At 39.8% G+C, this 14089-nt stretch overlaps 1 protein-coding gene across 2 annotated transcripts in view; it reads left to right on the top strand.

The window, feature by feature from the left end:
* Window positions 1-150: 150 nt before the first annotated feature.
* The window catches only part of aqr (aquarius intron-binding spliceosomal factor), a 55195-nt gene continuing 41256 nt past the window's right edge, over window positions 151-14089 (top strand). For both annotated transcript variants that reach the window (XM_088313876.1, XM_088313867.1), the window contains exons 1-16: window positions 151-267; window positions 602-708; window positions 1449-1505; window positions 1590-1630; window positions 1717-1752; window positions 1833-1953; window positions 2031-2171; window positions 3242-3310; window positions 3725-3825; window positions 3916-3992; window positions 4448-4512; window positions 8045-8161; window positions 8256-8369; window positions 9507-9610; window positions 13628-13730; window positions 13897-14017. In XM_088313876.1, coding sequence (XP_088170002.1) covers window positions 616-708; window positions 1449-1505; window positions 1590-1630; window positions 1717-1752; window positions 1833-1953; window positions 2031-2171; window positions 3242-3310; window positions 3725-3825; window positions 3916-3992; window positions 4448-4512; window positions 8045-8161; window positions 8256-8369; window positions 9507-9610; window positions 13628-13730; window positions 13897-14017 — 1360 coding nt within the window. In that variant the 5' untranslated portion in view covers window positions 151-267; window positions 602-615. The remainder of the gene's footprint in view (window positions 268-601; window positions 709-1448; window positions 1506-1589; window positions 1631-1716; window positions 1753-1832; window positions 1954-2030; window positions 2172-3241; window positions 3311-3724; window positions 3826-3915; window positions 3993-4447; window positions 4513-8044; window positions 8162-8255; window positions 8370-9506; window positions 9611-13627; window positions 13731-13896; window positions 14018-14089) is intronic.

Here is a 14089-nt window from a genome sequence, read left to right as displayed (position 1 = left end):
TATAATTTCGTCTTAATATTTTTACTTTTTTTATTCCAAGCGACGGTTATGTATGAATTTACTGTACAATATTTTGTTTTAATAAAAACTTATTCTAAACAGTAGGAACTAGTGTTGATTGTTTTCGTTTTCTTTCGGTTTATATTTTTGGACGGACTTTAACCCGGAAGTGTGTCGCGTTCTGCGCGTTTTTTGTTGTGTACATGCGTGAGCCAAGTGGACATAAGGTTGCTTCTCATCCATCCTGAAAAAATAAAGTTAGAAAAGGTCTGTTATACTGTTGAAATTTCATTTTTTAATGTCCATATAACAGTCAGAAGATAATATAGACTCGATAAAAATAACGAGAAATATGTGTTAACTTTAGCTTAGCTAAAGTCTTACTTGTGCTGTCGTCTCAATCCGGAAAGTTATCAGCCATCTAATGTTGTCTTGATATTTTTTTGGACTACGTTTAATCGTAGAAGTATGTTATTTATATTATTTTTTTCCTTAGTTAGGAACTTTGACACCATAGCTTTGCTCTTTACATTCATTCATTCATTCACGTGTTTGTTTTGTTTTCTGCATGTCACGTCGATATGATCTATTTCTCTGCCAGTTTACGACGCAAAGATGCTGGCGACAGCCACCACGGAGAAGGAAACGCCAGCTAAAAAGGTTGCGGCGCCATCTGTGTCGCAGATTAATGCAGAATATGTCACACAGGTACAGTTCATGCATGGTTATCATTAATGTGTAATGTAACAAAAACGCACACATTTAAAGAATGAAATTGTGCTTTAAAAAATCCCTAAATTGTTCTCTGTTGTCAGAATAATAAGTTACAGTTAAGTTATGTCTTAATTTTTGTTCCTTAAGGTTAACATCTCTCAAAAGAAAATCTTCAGTCCTTTCCTGACACAAAATTTAGTAGAGTTTAAACAAAATGTTTTTTCGACATGTATTTTTCCCCATTATACTGAATTTGAATGGATTTGTATTGTCATCTGCAGTATGCTAAAAATGTGTTATTTACATATATTTTGGCCTACTTATTCACTTAGTTATGGAGAGGATTAAAAAAAATAAAGTCATGCTTACACTTAATTTTGTTGATCCTACCTGTGAAAGATTTTTTTGCTGGTTAGTCTTAATAACGTTTATGTCACTCACGCCAAAAAAAAAAAAAACACCGTCACGACAATGTTGCATGCTGTATATAAAGTATGTTGTAGGCTCAGGCTTAGATGTTTACTAATGCTAAGAAAACACGCTGAAGAAATATTATAGGGTTTTCAAACAAATTCCTTAAAATTGTTCCCTCGGCTAATAGATTCTTTGTGGTATTTCTACATGTTTTATTCCAGTTTTGGGCAGAATTTTATACATTAAGATAAAAACAAATCCTACATCTATTACATTTTAATTGATTGCTTTGATTTGTTTTGTTTGTTGTGTTGTTCCAGTTGGCCAACAAATATTGGGCCCCTCATGCAAAAAACAAATTGCCATTTGACCCAAAGGTGAGTTTTTGTTCATTCCTGTCAGTTTGATGTTAATCATAAATCCGGTGAGTTAATTAAAAAGATTGCCTTCTTTTTGTGTAGGTGATGGAAGATATTTATGAAAAAGAGATTCTCATGTCCAAGTTAGTAATTTTACAAGTGACATTTGGGGAATCAATCTGTTCCACTTTTTGCAGCTAATATGTTTCTTTTGTCAATTCATTTTCAGATTTGCCATCAGAAAAATTATGTTGCTGGAGTTCAGGTGCTGTCTTTGACACCTCATTTTATTAAAAACAAAACAATGTGACTGAATCTAAATATATAATTGTAATCTCATTGTAGTCAATACCTGGAGAACTATCTTTGGGTCAACTACACTCCAGAAGTGTCCAGCAACGCCTTCCTCATGTCGATTTGCTGCATTGTCAATGAGAAGTTCAGGGAAAATGTGCCCGCCTGGGAGGTAATAATTACCAGTACTATTTGACATACTACACTCACCAGCTTTATTCACCGTCAACAATTCTCTCACTTTATCAGGTTTTCAAAAAGGAGCCTGGCCATTTTTCTTTCTTCTTCAAATGTGTTATGGAAGCGCTGCTAGCAGGCGACGAAGGCGGCCTCTCCCTGAAGGAGCAAACGGTGCTGCTGGAGTTTCTTGACCACTGCTTCAATAGTCTTGTATGTACCATCTGATATATTAATTACTGGGGGTGGGGCAGCATATGTAATGATTATTCTCAAATATTGATAATCAAAAAAAAATGTTTTACTTTTTTTTCACATTTTGTGTGCAGAATACAAAAAAGATTGTTACATTCTAGTGTAAGTTTAGTTTTGTTCCCCGCATTTCTGAAAGACTTTTTCCCCATTCTTTATTTAATTATTAATTTTTGTCTTTTTAACTCTCCTGTATTATTTTCTAATGTTTTTGAATTTTTGTTCTATCAGTTGAACATTTGTTTATTTTTCGATCCAATCCAAAATGTTCCCTTATTCTTTGTGCTCCAAATATTTTTATCATTTTATGTCCAAAACTGAAAAAAAATCAAATATGAGTAATGTTCAGCTCAAGTGAAGTGAAAAAAAAAATACAACGGGCCCTTGCATGTGGGCGAGGATGTCTGCTTACGAAAAACAAATATATATTTAAAAAAAAAATATATAAAAAATATATATTTATAACTGAGTAGTAGTGTATTTACACTTTTTGTAACTATAAAAATGTTCATTAATGTACACTTACCCATTTTGAACAATCAAATACAATACATTTTGAATACAGTAATTATAAAAATTCTACATCTTGTCTTCCAATTGACATTTTGCAGGAAAATTCCTGGAAAATAGCCTTGCAACTCATTAAAAAAAGAATGCTTTTATTATCTTATAATCAACATTTGCATGGTTATTACATCAAGACATTTTATTGAGAAAAAAGGTTCGCTGCCAGGAACATCACACAACAACTAGTCAGTGCATTATTTCGTCCACAAGGTGGCAGTATTGTGCTGTGACATCATTTTGGTGACTGTGTATTGTCCAGTGCTGCATTGAAGCACTGCAGAGGTCTCATTTGAAAATGTGCTACAGTTGCATACTCACTATTGATGTGATACTGTAACACCCTTTGAATATTTTAGTGCTAGAATTTTGTTAATGCGCTGAATTACCAAAAAGATAAAATCATTGCAGCATTATATATAATACATTGTTAACTCTCTCTCTCTTTGTCTCTTTTTTTGTCCCAGGAAGTAGACTTGATCAGAGAGCAGGTGCAGCAGCTCATCTCTCTGCCTATGTGGATGTGCCTAATACCAGTAAGATTGTCGACACTATGTATTTATTTAGCAATAAGTGAAGTGATCTGTGATATCATTTAGTACTGGTTGGCATATCTGCCTATAATGCCTTTTGGTGTGCTGTTTGCTTGTTTTTCCATGCTGGCCTGTTTCCTCTTGTTCACCCTCATGTCAACATGGTAAACTGTGTACATCCGCAGAGAGCTGCTTTGACGCCAGAAACTGCTTAAAAAGATATCGATTTGGCCTCACCGAAACAATTGATTAATTGATTATATCACGATACAAAAGGAATATTTCGGATCCAATTTTGAAGTTGTTTGACTTGTGTGGTATTTTGTCCATAAATTTGGAGGTGAAATCAAAATAGTTTGAATTTTGGAGGCGTAAATCACCAAAAGGCTGAATTTATTTTTGTCGCTTTTTCTCCAGTCCCGACTCCAACACGAGCTAAAGAAAGTTCCTAAGCTGCAGAAGTTCTGGAATCTCATCAAGAAGAAATTCGACAAGATGGATGCCGACGCAGCCGAGCAGTTAATCAGATTCCCTTTTGCGCGGGCTCGCAACCAAAAATTTTGCCTCTCATTCGCTTTTCTTTGTTCTTTTTTGTTGTCTTCTTTCAGGGCTAAAATGGAGCGAACCTTCCTCCCGTCTCTCATTAAAAAGTTTCACGGGGTCCTCGAGTCAATTCCAGCGTCAGGTAAGCTGTATTATTATTATTCCCCAAATTGTGGTGTGTCTCAACCCGGAATAACACAGATCAAATATCAATACAAGAGTCACCTTTTCATCCGACGTGCAAGTCCCTCCCTTTCCGGTGCCGTGCAGAAGGAACGTGAACCCCCACTGCCACGCCGTTGGCAGCTCGTAATGCGGGCCGACACCGAGGCCTCAGCCGCCCCCACCACCCACCTGGAACGCTAAAAACAGAACACGTGTGTGTTTAGGTGGAATTCAGAGCTGACACAATAGATAACAGTCGCAAAGCCAGCAGGGTCCACATCACTCTCAGCACCTGCTACACATGCTGGTGTTGTCGACTCACACGCGTGTGTGCATGTGCCCTCCTCTCACGTTTGTTTGCCTCTCTCACTTTGACTGTGTTGCCTGTTTCATAAACTTAACATGTCCATGCCTTTTGTTTCCCTCGTATAGGGGGCGTCATCATGGACAAGGTGCATTACTGCGAGAGATTTGTTGAACTCATGATTGACCTAGAGGTAAGATGCGACACACTTAGTTTGGTTTGGGTTAACCCTTAATAGGAGAATTCTTGTATTTTATTCTTTTTTGTGGTTAATTTTCGTGATCGGAGGTGGAGGTTAGGAATGGGCACTTGACTAAACTGTCAATCAATGTCTCAATATATAATTGTCTCCATTTATATTTATTTTGTTCGATTCTAAATATGTTTCAAATTATGTAATGCAGTGGATATTTTCGTTCAGCCCATACTTAAGAAATGACTTCATCAAATAGTATTAAAAATAATTAAACAGTTTTTGTTACACTGCTGCTCCCTCTGTAATGTGCACCTTGGCCACCAGGGGTCAGGATAAGACAGATATCAGAATCAGCTTTTCGGTAAAGCAGTAAAAGAATTAGTCATTCTTCGAAGGAAGGTATTCCTGTAAATATTGCTGTATTGCCCCGAGGTGAGCTTTTGTTGGTGCTTTCGTCCGTCTGAGTTTTTGTCAGCATTTCAGGCCCGCCCAGTCGGTCCAAGCCAGCCAAACGGCATCAAGAACCTAATTTCCATGTCACGCGTCGGTGCCGCATACCTGTCAGGCAGCCAAATTAATAACAAATGTGTTATATGTGTGTGTTGTATGTCTTTCACTCACACACACCTATATTGTTTTTATTCAACTGTTTACCACACTGTGTGTGTCTGTTGTTTTATTTTGTCTTTATTTGGCTGAGAGTCTGCTTGGGCGGCGCCCGCGCTTGACCTTGGAAATTATGTTATGTTTATGGTCACCAATGAGGGACGGACTGGGCCCACGTGGGTTGTCCTGAAATACTGACGGGAACTTAGTGAAGGACTGACGATGTCCACCTGTGGCATTGTCTGCATGCGTAACCTCAGCGTCCAACATGAAGCCTGTCGGGCCATCATGAGCCAAGTTGCGGTGTCCTTGCTAGAACCAGCACTCGCCCTTATTTGCAACGATACTGTACTTTATGAAGTTCCTAATTCTATAAGTTGGAGTGAAGCTTGCTGTCAAAGTTGGCATTAATACATTTGCATGACATCAGGGTTGCAGCTTTTGAAGCAGATTGTTTTTTTTCTACTAAGTCAGCCTCTAAGCTGCTTTCACATTGAGGAGCCACTTTATTGTTTTAGAGTGGGTGTGTTTGCATTTGACGTGGAAGAGGGTTCGCTCTGATTCTCGGTTTCCTCCGACAACCTTGGTCGGCATCCGCACGCATTTGACTTTTATCCCACCCAAAGTCAGAGAAATCTGGACACTTCTTGAACTCGCCACATTGCTCTGCCATTGGTTAAATCCATGTTACAAGGTTTATGGAAACTATGTTGTCAACTTGGGTCTCCCATCTTGACTTTGCCTTGCGTTATCTTCAACAGTTTTTGCTTTTTTTGGAAGTGGATTTTTGGCAAAACTATAGGTTTCCCAACAAACTCAGAATGTGTCATCTTTTCGGATGTAAACCCTATTTGAATCAAATATTAATTAAATTAAATTTGTCATCATTACTTGAAAAAGATGAATAATGAATTTACCCCCTCCTGACTGCCTTTGTCCAAAAAAAAACTTATGTTGTCTTAAAAATTATTTCTTATTAAATAAATAATTAATAGATGATAAATTCAAATCAAAGTCAAATGTCAACTGATGGTCTTTGCTTGTTTTTGAGCACCGACCATATAGCCGCAAATGGTTCGCTTGACGATACAGTAGGAAAGTGTTTCCAATCGAGACACAATGTTCCATAAGGTGTTGCTGCGTGTGCACATCTCACGTTACAACCGGGAGCGCTCTATAGATTCCATCTTGCTGACAGGCCGGCCTTGCTGTTCCTGGCATCGTCCGTTGGCCGGCCAGCCAGCGAGCCCGCCCGCTGTCTCCAGAGACGAGCGTCCTGTCCTTCAAGCCTTCTCCTTTTACAAAGCCTCCGTCGCCTGAAATCTATACTTCTCTCCTCCGTTCAAATGAAAGCAGAGGGGGCGGGAAGAAGATCCCGCTCCGTCTCCGTTTTATTGTGCTCGCTCAGATGAAAGATTATCGCTGGATGAACGAGAAGCGGTATCACTTGCTGCACCTGCAGCCTTTGAAGCGATCTCGTCAGTTCATTTTAGAATACTCAATATCATATCGTATGGGCACGTTTTGTTTTGGTGGCCACCAAGTGACCCTTTTGCTCAGGCTGTCAATTTGTCAACAACTATAGCTGATTTATTCCCACCAAAGCAGCTCTACTATCTCATTTTGACAGCTTTCAGGACCCCCCGCTTCCCCTCTCTTGATACTGTTTTGCCACCAGCAACTAAATCAAGTTCTTACGTCAAGTCCTCGCTTCTGCGCTAAGCCCGTGTCGCTGCCAGTATTCCGTCAATAAAAGCTGGACCGGGCGAGATCACAGTCCAGATTCTGCTGACTTTTTTTTTTTTTTGAGCTTGTGTGCCTTCTGTGAGGTTTCATGTCATACTACACTTGCCTTGTCAACTTATTTAATCCCAGAAATTTTCACGAGAGGAAACCACCTAATTCCAGCATTTTTCTGGATTTTGACTGATTTTGCGAGGCCAACAGAATATTGTGTTCTAATGCAAAAACACAGAGCTATGACGCAAAAACATAAAAGGCTAAGACGTATAAATACGTCTTTGGGAGGCGGGGACTACGTTTTCAAAAATGTATGTTTTATGGGTTGAATGAGTTAAGACGGGCATTGCATCTAATGTAGGAGGTCCTCATACTGTTTTCCATTTCATTGTTGTATGTTTATGGACCTTTTCTCCATACAAGTAATTAATACTTCAGCATAGTTTAGTGGTAGACATCTTCAGATATAAATAAAAGAATAATTTATTTATTTATTTTTAATTATTTTAAAAAAATTATTTATCGGTAGTTTGAAACAATTGGTAAACAGAGGGCCCACCTTTGTTACAATGTTCAATTACCACTGATACTGCAAATACTAATAGTAATGTACTAATATGTCCCTAATAATAAAGCTGCATTTTTGTCCTAAATTGGCCGCTTGTCAGCAAAATGGCAGACTTTTTATTTCTTTTCCGAGACTTTTTTTTCTTGGGTCTACTCATTATAGACAAGTCTCACAAACTTCATGTCGTTGATTAAAATTGGCGTCGGGCTCGATTTTCCAAATTTTGAGAATGGGTCTTCTTTTCAAGGCCCCCTGGGAAAATACCATCATCAGTCTAAAATGGCTGCTTGGAAACAAAATTTTCAGACATAGCTTCTTGAGTTTTTTATTTCTTGGGTTACCTACCTACCAAATATTGAGTTGCTAAGTGAAACTCCATTTGGGGGCTGACGTTTTATAAAGTGTAGTGCGGCCAAAGTAGATCACTTTAGTTCCTGCTTGCTGTATGACCAAGGCCATCCGAAGGTGTCTTTTCTTTTTTTTTTGTTTTATTAAGTGATTTATTGCAACAGATGTGCAATGTGTATTGAATTTAAAGTCAGGTGACTGCACATTACCATTTTGCTTTCAAAGTACAGCGATTATTTTTATTCCCAGAATGCCTTGTGTTTTTAGGCCCTGCTGCCCACCAGGCGTTGGTTCAACACGGTGCTCGATGACTCCCACCTGGTCGTCAGTTGCCACCTCTCCAGCCTCACCCAGCGAGCGAAAGAGGGCCACCTCTTCTGTCAGGTACGAGGCCAGCACCTTCACAACACAATCAGTGCACATGTTGCCTGAAAGGCGATTAGCAGAAAAACGTGACGACGCTTCTCCCCTTGCACAGTTGCTCGACATGCTCAAGTTCTACACGGGCTTCGAGATTAACGACCAGACGGGAAATGCCCTGACGGAGAAGGAGATGACCACACTGCACTACGACAGAATCACATCGCTGCAGGTAATCGCCACACTGATGCTAATTACTGATGCTAACTAGATGTCAGTAACACTTTACCGACTGAAGCCAATGAGATTGTTAATTATTGATGCTATCGTCAATCTTCATCAAAAAAATCCTGGAGAAATGGGGAATAATCCAAAATGTGAAAAAATATTGGGAAAAATCAGCAAATATGGGTGTGGAACTGCAAATATGGAGGGTTCGATGGTAGTGTTAAGTTGTAATATCACAATTCACCACTAGATGGGAGACATGTCTGAGCTGCATAAACACTCAGTTTTATCCTTCCCTATACTACGATGTTATTAGGCCGAATACTTTTTTGCCTATTGGGAATGATACGCAGGACAGACATAGTATCTCAATAATACTAAAATTTTCAGTGAGTTGAGTTTATGGGAAAATAAAATACAAAATTAGTGTTTGCATTTGATTATAGTTTACTGTTGAGTGGTTTTGTGCCGTCCTTGAATGAGAGACTAAATTAATGTGGAATTATTTTGTCGTTTCCTTCGAAGCCTCTGTTGTTAGTTTCGGATACTAGACTCTTTTTTTATACATGCATTAAATGTCTTTAATCAAAATTAGATAAATTAAGTGCAAGTATTTTGCACATAATGTGACCATATTTAAAACTTTTGTCTTTGGAAGTACCTTGTCCTATGTGGCCCCCCCGAAGTACGGCTCATGAAAAAATGTGGCCCCCTCCAGTATTTATGTTGCCCATCCCTGAACTAACTGCCAGGATGGCCGAGTGGTCTAAGGCGCCGCGTTCAGGACCCAGTCTCCCCAGGAGGCCTGGGTTCGAATCTCGAATTTCCCCATTGTGGTACTAATAAAGGGAATAAAAAAAAAAAAAAAAAGATGACACAAATTGGCTAATGCCAATCATCGATGCGATTCAGATATTCCTAACTGATTGATGTTAATCATTAACGCTAACCGGAATCTGATAATAATGGATGCTAACTAGAATTTGCTAATCAATTTCCAAACAGCTGATGCTAGCGAGATGGTGAGAATCATGAATGTTCTTTGGTCGAGCTGAAATGTCCATCTAATCACAACATTTGCGGAAGCAAAGCTAAAAAGACACACTTATATAAACATGAATGTCACCTTTCTTTATTGCAGAGAGCAGCCTTTGCTCATTTCCCGGAGCTGCATTACTTTGCTTTGTCCAACGTCGCTGCAGTGGACACCCGGGAATCCCTGACCAATCATTTTGGCTCTCTCAGGTAAATTAGACAAATGCATGTTTTCATGAACCGTTTTTTTTTTTTTTTACCTCATCCGACACACAGACGTCCACATTGCGTGTCCCCGTGTTAAATCTGTGACGAACGGCACCGGCGTTGCCGCCTGAGTGCCGCCGCTAAATGGCAGCCAGCGCTGCCCCCCAACAAGCAGCTGGTAGCAGCAAAGAGAGCGAGAGACACGCCTCATTAATTTAATCGATTTGCAGCGGCTTGAGAATAAACTCTTTGAACAGCTGTGTTTGTCACATCGTATTAGCTTGCCAGGAGAGCCAAAAAGCACACCAGCTTTAATAAAACGCTCCGTTATGCGGCCGTTACTCCAGTTTCAGGTGAATATGAACATTATATTCGGATTTATGAGAGCCTCGGAAAATTTAGTTCGCTCAACGAGGCTCGGGCTGATTTTTTTTTTTTTTTTGTGTGGAGCTGTTAAGCGCGTGTAATTGATCCTAGTATATTTTAATTGCTCTGATTTGCCGTGTTGGTTCAATATGATTGGCTCAATTAAAATTTTAAAGGCGGACAAATTGTTTGGCGGCGGTTTGAAGGGTTTATTACTCGTATTTAAGATGGGTTTTACAAGAACGGAGATGCTCAGCTAAAGTGTGTGTCATATTTTGTCAGGGACATTAAGGATGGATTTGTTTCAACTCCAACACAAAAGACAAACACCATGCACTCGTAAAACGGGTCCACTCTATTGTATTTTTTGAACGGAGCTTCATTGTTACTTATCATCTCGTTTCGTTGCTCCCTTGTGCTAAGCAATATGATGCATGATGATTCCTAAAAGTATTTTTTGTTCATTTTTTTAGTTAATATTATTAATTAATTAATATATTAGTTAATAATTTTTAGTTAATTACTTCACCCTTAACATTGCATGGTCAAAAACAGGAGGTCTTTTTTGACACTTTATATTGGTCAATAATTTGTGAAAAATGAACAAAATAACCAAATCACCTTGTCACATGGGGACTGATTAATAGCACTAAGTTGTGTGAAAAAATGTCCAATTTAGACAAAAGAGGTTTCAGCCGGATGCCATCAATGTGTACTGTACGTGTGTCATTGCCAGTTTTAAGATGCACTCGATGACCAACAGCCATTAAGAAAAAAAACCCCATCTAACTAACCTTTGGCTTGACACGACATCAAATTCCTTTTTACCATAGCCGAGTCACCACCCATCATCCTCTCCGGTCGTAGATTAGAAGTGCTTGGACCCTCACACTGTCTCTCTTTTGAGGGTTATGAGCCAAGCGCTGCTGAATCAGTTTTAATGCTCCTGCTGAATCATTTCATGTATTCCGGCAAGCTCCTTTCCCCTCACAAGCAGCCTCCAGCTTTTGGCGCGAGCCGGAACGCCATTGTTCCCCGATCCGCAACTGTCACCCTGGGTAACTCCCCCCCCCCCCCCCACCACCACCAGCCTCTGAAATAAGCCACTATCAGATTTAACGAGGCAATTTTTTTCCCCCATCCAAGCAACTCATGCTAATGCCACTTTATTCCTGCTGCGCAACCCTCTCGCTAAGCTCCTAGTCACCCGTCGCTCCGAATTTATCCACTAATTCCCCAAAACACACAAACTGAGTATTAATGCTCAGCTTTGCCTATAAATAGAAGCTTCTGACACTTGCATAAAGCGCCGGCAAGTGTCATTTTAGGCCAGCAAATGAATTTAATTCATGATCAAAGACAGCACTTTGTGAAATGCAATGAAAGATCGTTACTGTTCGTATTTTATGTTAAGCTTTTTAGTTTCTTCCTGACTTTAGGCATTTACTCTTTTGATATCATGGTACATTCATATTTTTTTTAAAGGTATTTACATTGCTTCACTGTTATCTTACAAGAAGTCAACCATTGATGACAGTCATACTTTGGTTCCTGCCCAAGCTTGTTACAAAGTTTACTCGTCCGCCCCAAACTGAAGCAAATCAGCCTTTAGTCACTTCTCGGATTTAATTAGTCCTGGCAAATAAATACCGGAGACTTGGGGTGAATGATTAATCAAATTGAAATCGATGACAGATTTGTAGAGTCAATGCAATTTTCAAATTGCAAAGGCTGCAGTTTGGTGGGCTGAACTGCTTCAGTTAGGTTGATTTGCTATGTGTATATTTGATTTATTTTCATACTGTTTCGGTAATTTCAGTGTTCACGTGCAGTCTACTTGTTTACGTGAAATGTTGACGTGTTAAAGGCACAGATTTGTTTGCATTATTCATATTTTCTGATTTACTGACTTCGGTTGACGTTGGAATTATGATTTTGTGTCTGCCCTCATTCCACTCTTGGATAAAACTAGACGCTTGCCTCGATAATACAAGAGAGCTGAGTTTGTTTTATTCATTGAGTGGTAAATTGTGTCAAACTGACAATGGTGCCCAGTAGTGCATAGCAGGAAAAAAAATGCAGCATTACTTTTCTAAAGTCACTGGATTAGCCCACATCAATAGGGTCAAAACAAGCCTGCAGGCTGTAACATAAACTTGCAGCACACCAGTTCCAGTACATGCCAGTGGCCTAGCTGTCAATCACAACCTGGTCCAGTCATCGCCAATGCTGCCAGCGAGCTTGTTGTGTCTTCTCACTGAGGGGCAGGGATGCCCACACGGCCTGTGCCAGGTCATCCAGCGGCCAGCAAAGTGCATCACTGGCACTATTGTCATCCAGTTTTCCGTGTCATGAGTATGTGCACGGATAGAAGGGCCACGTGTGGCTGTCCACAACCTGTCACGCTTGTTTCCAGAGCCCCCCCGTCTCCTTCCCCGACCGACCCCGCCCTTTTTTGCGGCGCAGACCCTGTCCGTGTGACTGCATGTCAACCTGATTCAGCCACGCCTCAGCTTGCGGAGACTTTGATTTTCATAATCCTGTCGCATCAATGCGGCCCGGCCCATTTAATGCACACGTGCTGATGTAGCAGGACCGCAAGTGTCAAAGCAAACAGAGGAGCGGCTTTGTGTCGCAGTGCTAACAAGAGCAACGGATTGCAGAAGACCGACGGATTTCATGCGGTATCACCGCTGGAGAAACCCTTGCGAGTCGGGCGGCCATGGCTCGAATGGACTGAAACTACGCTTTCCATTAGGAATCTATGAAAGAGCACGTGTGTGCGGCGTTTTAGTTTGCAGTATTGACACTTTGATGCAAAACATGCTGCAACAAGCACAAAGTTTTAATGTTCTACAACGAGCAAATTTGTATTGTATTGTATTGTCTCAGTCAACTGACTTGACTAAAGATTGATCGATATATTTTTTTCAGGACAAATACTAATTATTATTAGTGGTCAAGGAAGCTGGTAACCGATATTTGGTGTCGGTATTTATTTTGGCCTATAGAAAAAAAACAACTCCAACTCTGTTGAAATGTCTTTTAGTGTATTATCTTAGAAAATCGACTTTGTTCTAAAAAAAAAAAACCTTCAAGGTGCTCCCAAGGTCAACAGCGTGTCTTTAAATGAAAACTTAACAAATAAATAGCTCCCTATAGTTTTCCAAAGTAAATAAAGAGTTCCAATATATCACTTGTCTTTGTGTTAGTTTCAAACAAAATAAAACACGCAGAAAGTTCCTGGGTGAGCAGCATCTCTTTTAAAGTTAACTGAAAATTAAAATAAATTGTTCACACAGTTTTAAATTGATCTATTATCAGCCGTCTTATTTATTTATTTATTTTTTTAACAGACAAATGCAGATATTCATCAAAATGCGGATTATTGACACCAATAATCAGCTCGGCGATAATCGGTCTCGAGAAGACATTTGGCTCGTCTTCCCTATAAAGCAGAGTTACGTTAAGCGTGTGTGAACACCCGGATGCAGTTTGTGTGTCTGGATCCACTTTCACATACGGTGGTGCGGTTAATCCATTTTTATGTGAAGAGGTCGTTTTTTAAAAATTATTTTTATTTCATTATTTTGCATCTCCCTTAGTTCCAACAAGCGTTCCCGCTGATGTTCACCATAAATCTTTCCCCCGCAGCCCCAATATGCTCCACCGGGTGGCATCTTACTTGTGTCTGTTGCCTGAACTGCCCAAGGACCAAGACACAACCCACGACAAGAAGGTCCTTCTGGAGCTCCTGGTAAGTTCTTGCTCCATACATATATACACACACACGCAGACCTACTACTTACCAAAATACAACGCAGGTCAAACACAATACTTTGCAATAGAATATAATGGGAGTTATATAATCTTATTTCTTCCAAATAAGAAAACAGACAAAAACTTTGAATGTGTTTTTTTAGGTGTCCCGTCATGAGCGCAGAATCTCTCAGATTGAGCAACTGAACCAGATGCCCCTTTACCCGACCGAGAAGATCATCTGGGATGAGAACATCGTCCCAACGGAGTACTTCTCTGGCGAAGGTATACAAATAAATAAATGTGAGGCCTGTCCTCACTGCTGCTCTCTCGCCCTTGTCCGTGTCTCATACAAAA

This window comes from Idiotropiscis lumnitzeri, chromosome 1 (genome assembly GCF_059441095.1).
Source record: "Idiotropiscis lumnitzeri isolate Australia: NSW breed Sydney's pygmy pipehorse chromosome 1, RoL_Ilum_1.0, whole genome shotgun sequence".
NCBI classification, from domain to species: domain Eukaryota; kingdom Metazoa; phylum Chordata; class Actinopteri; order Syngnathiformes; family Syngnathidae; genus Idiotropiscis; species Idiotropiscis lumnitzeri.
Note: the sequence above shows the minus strand (reverse complement) of the source record. Positions and strands in the feature narration are given on the sequence as shown.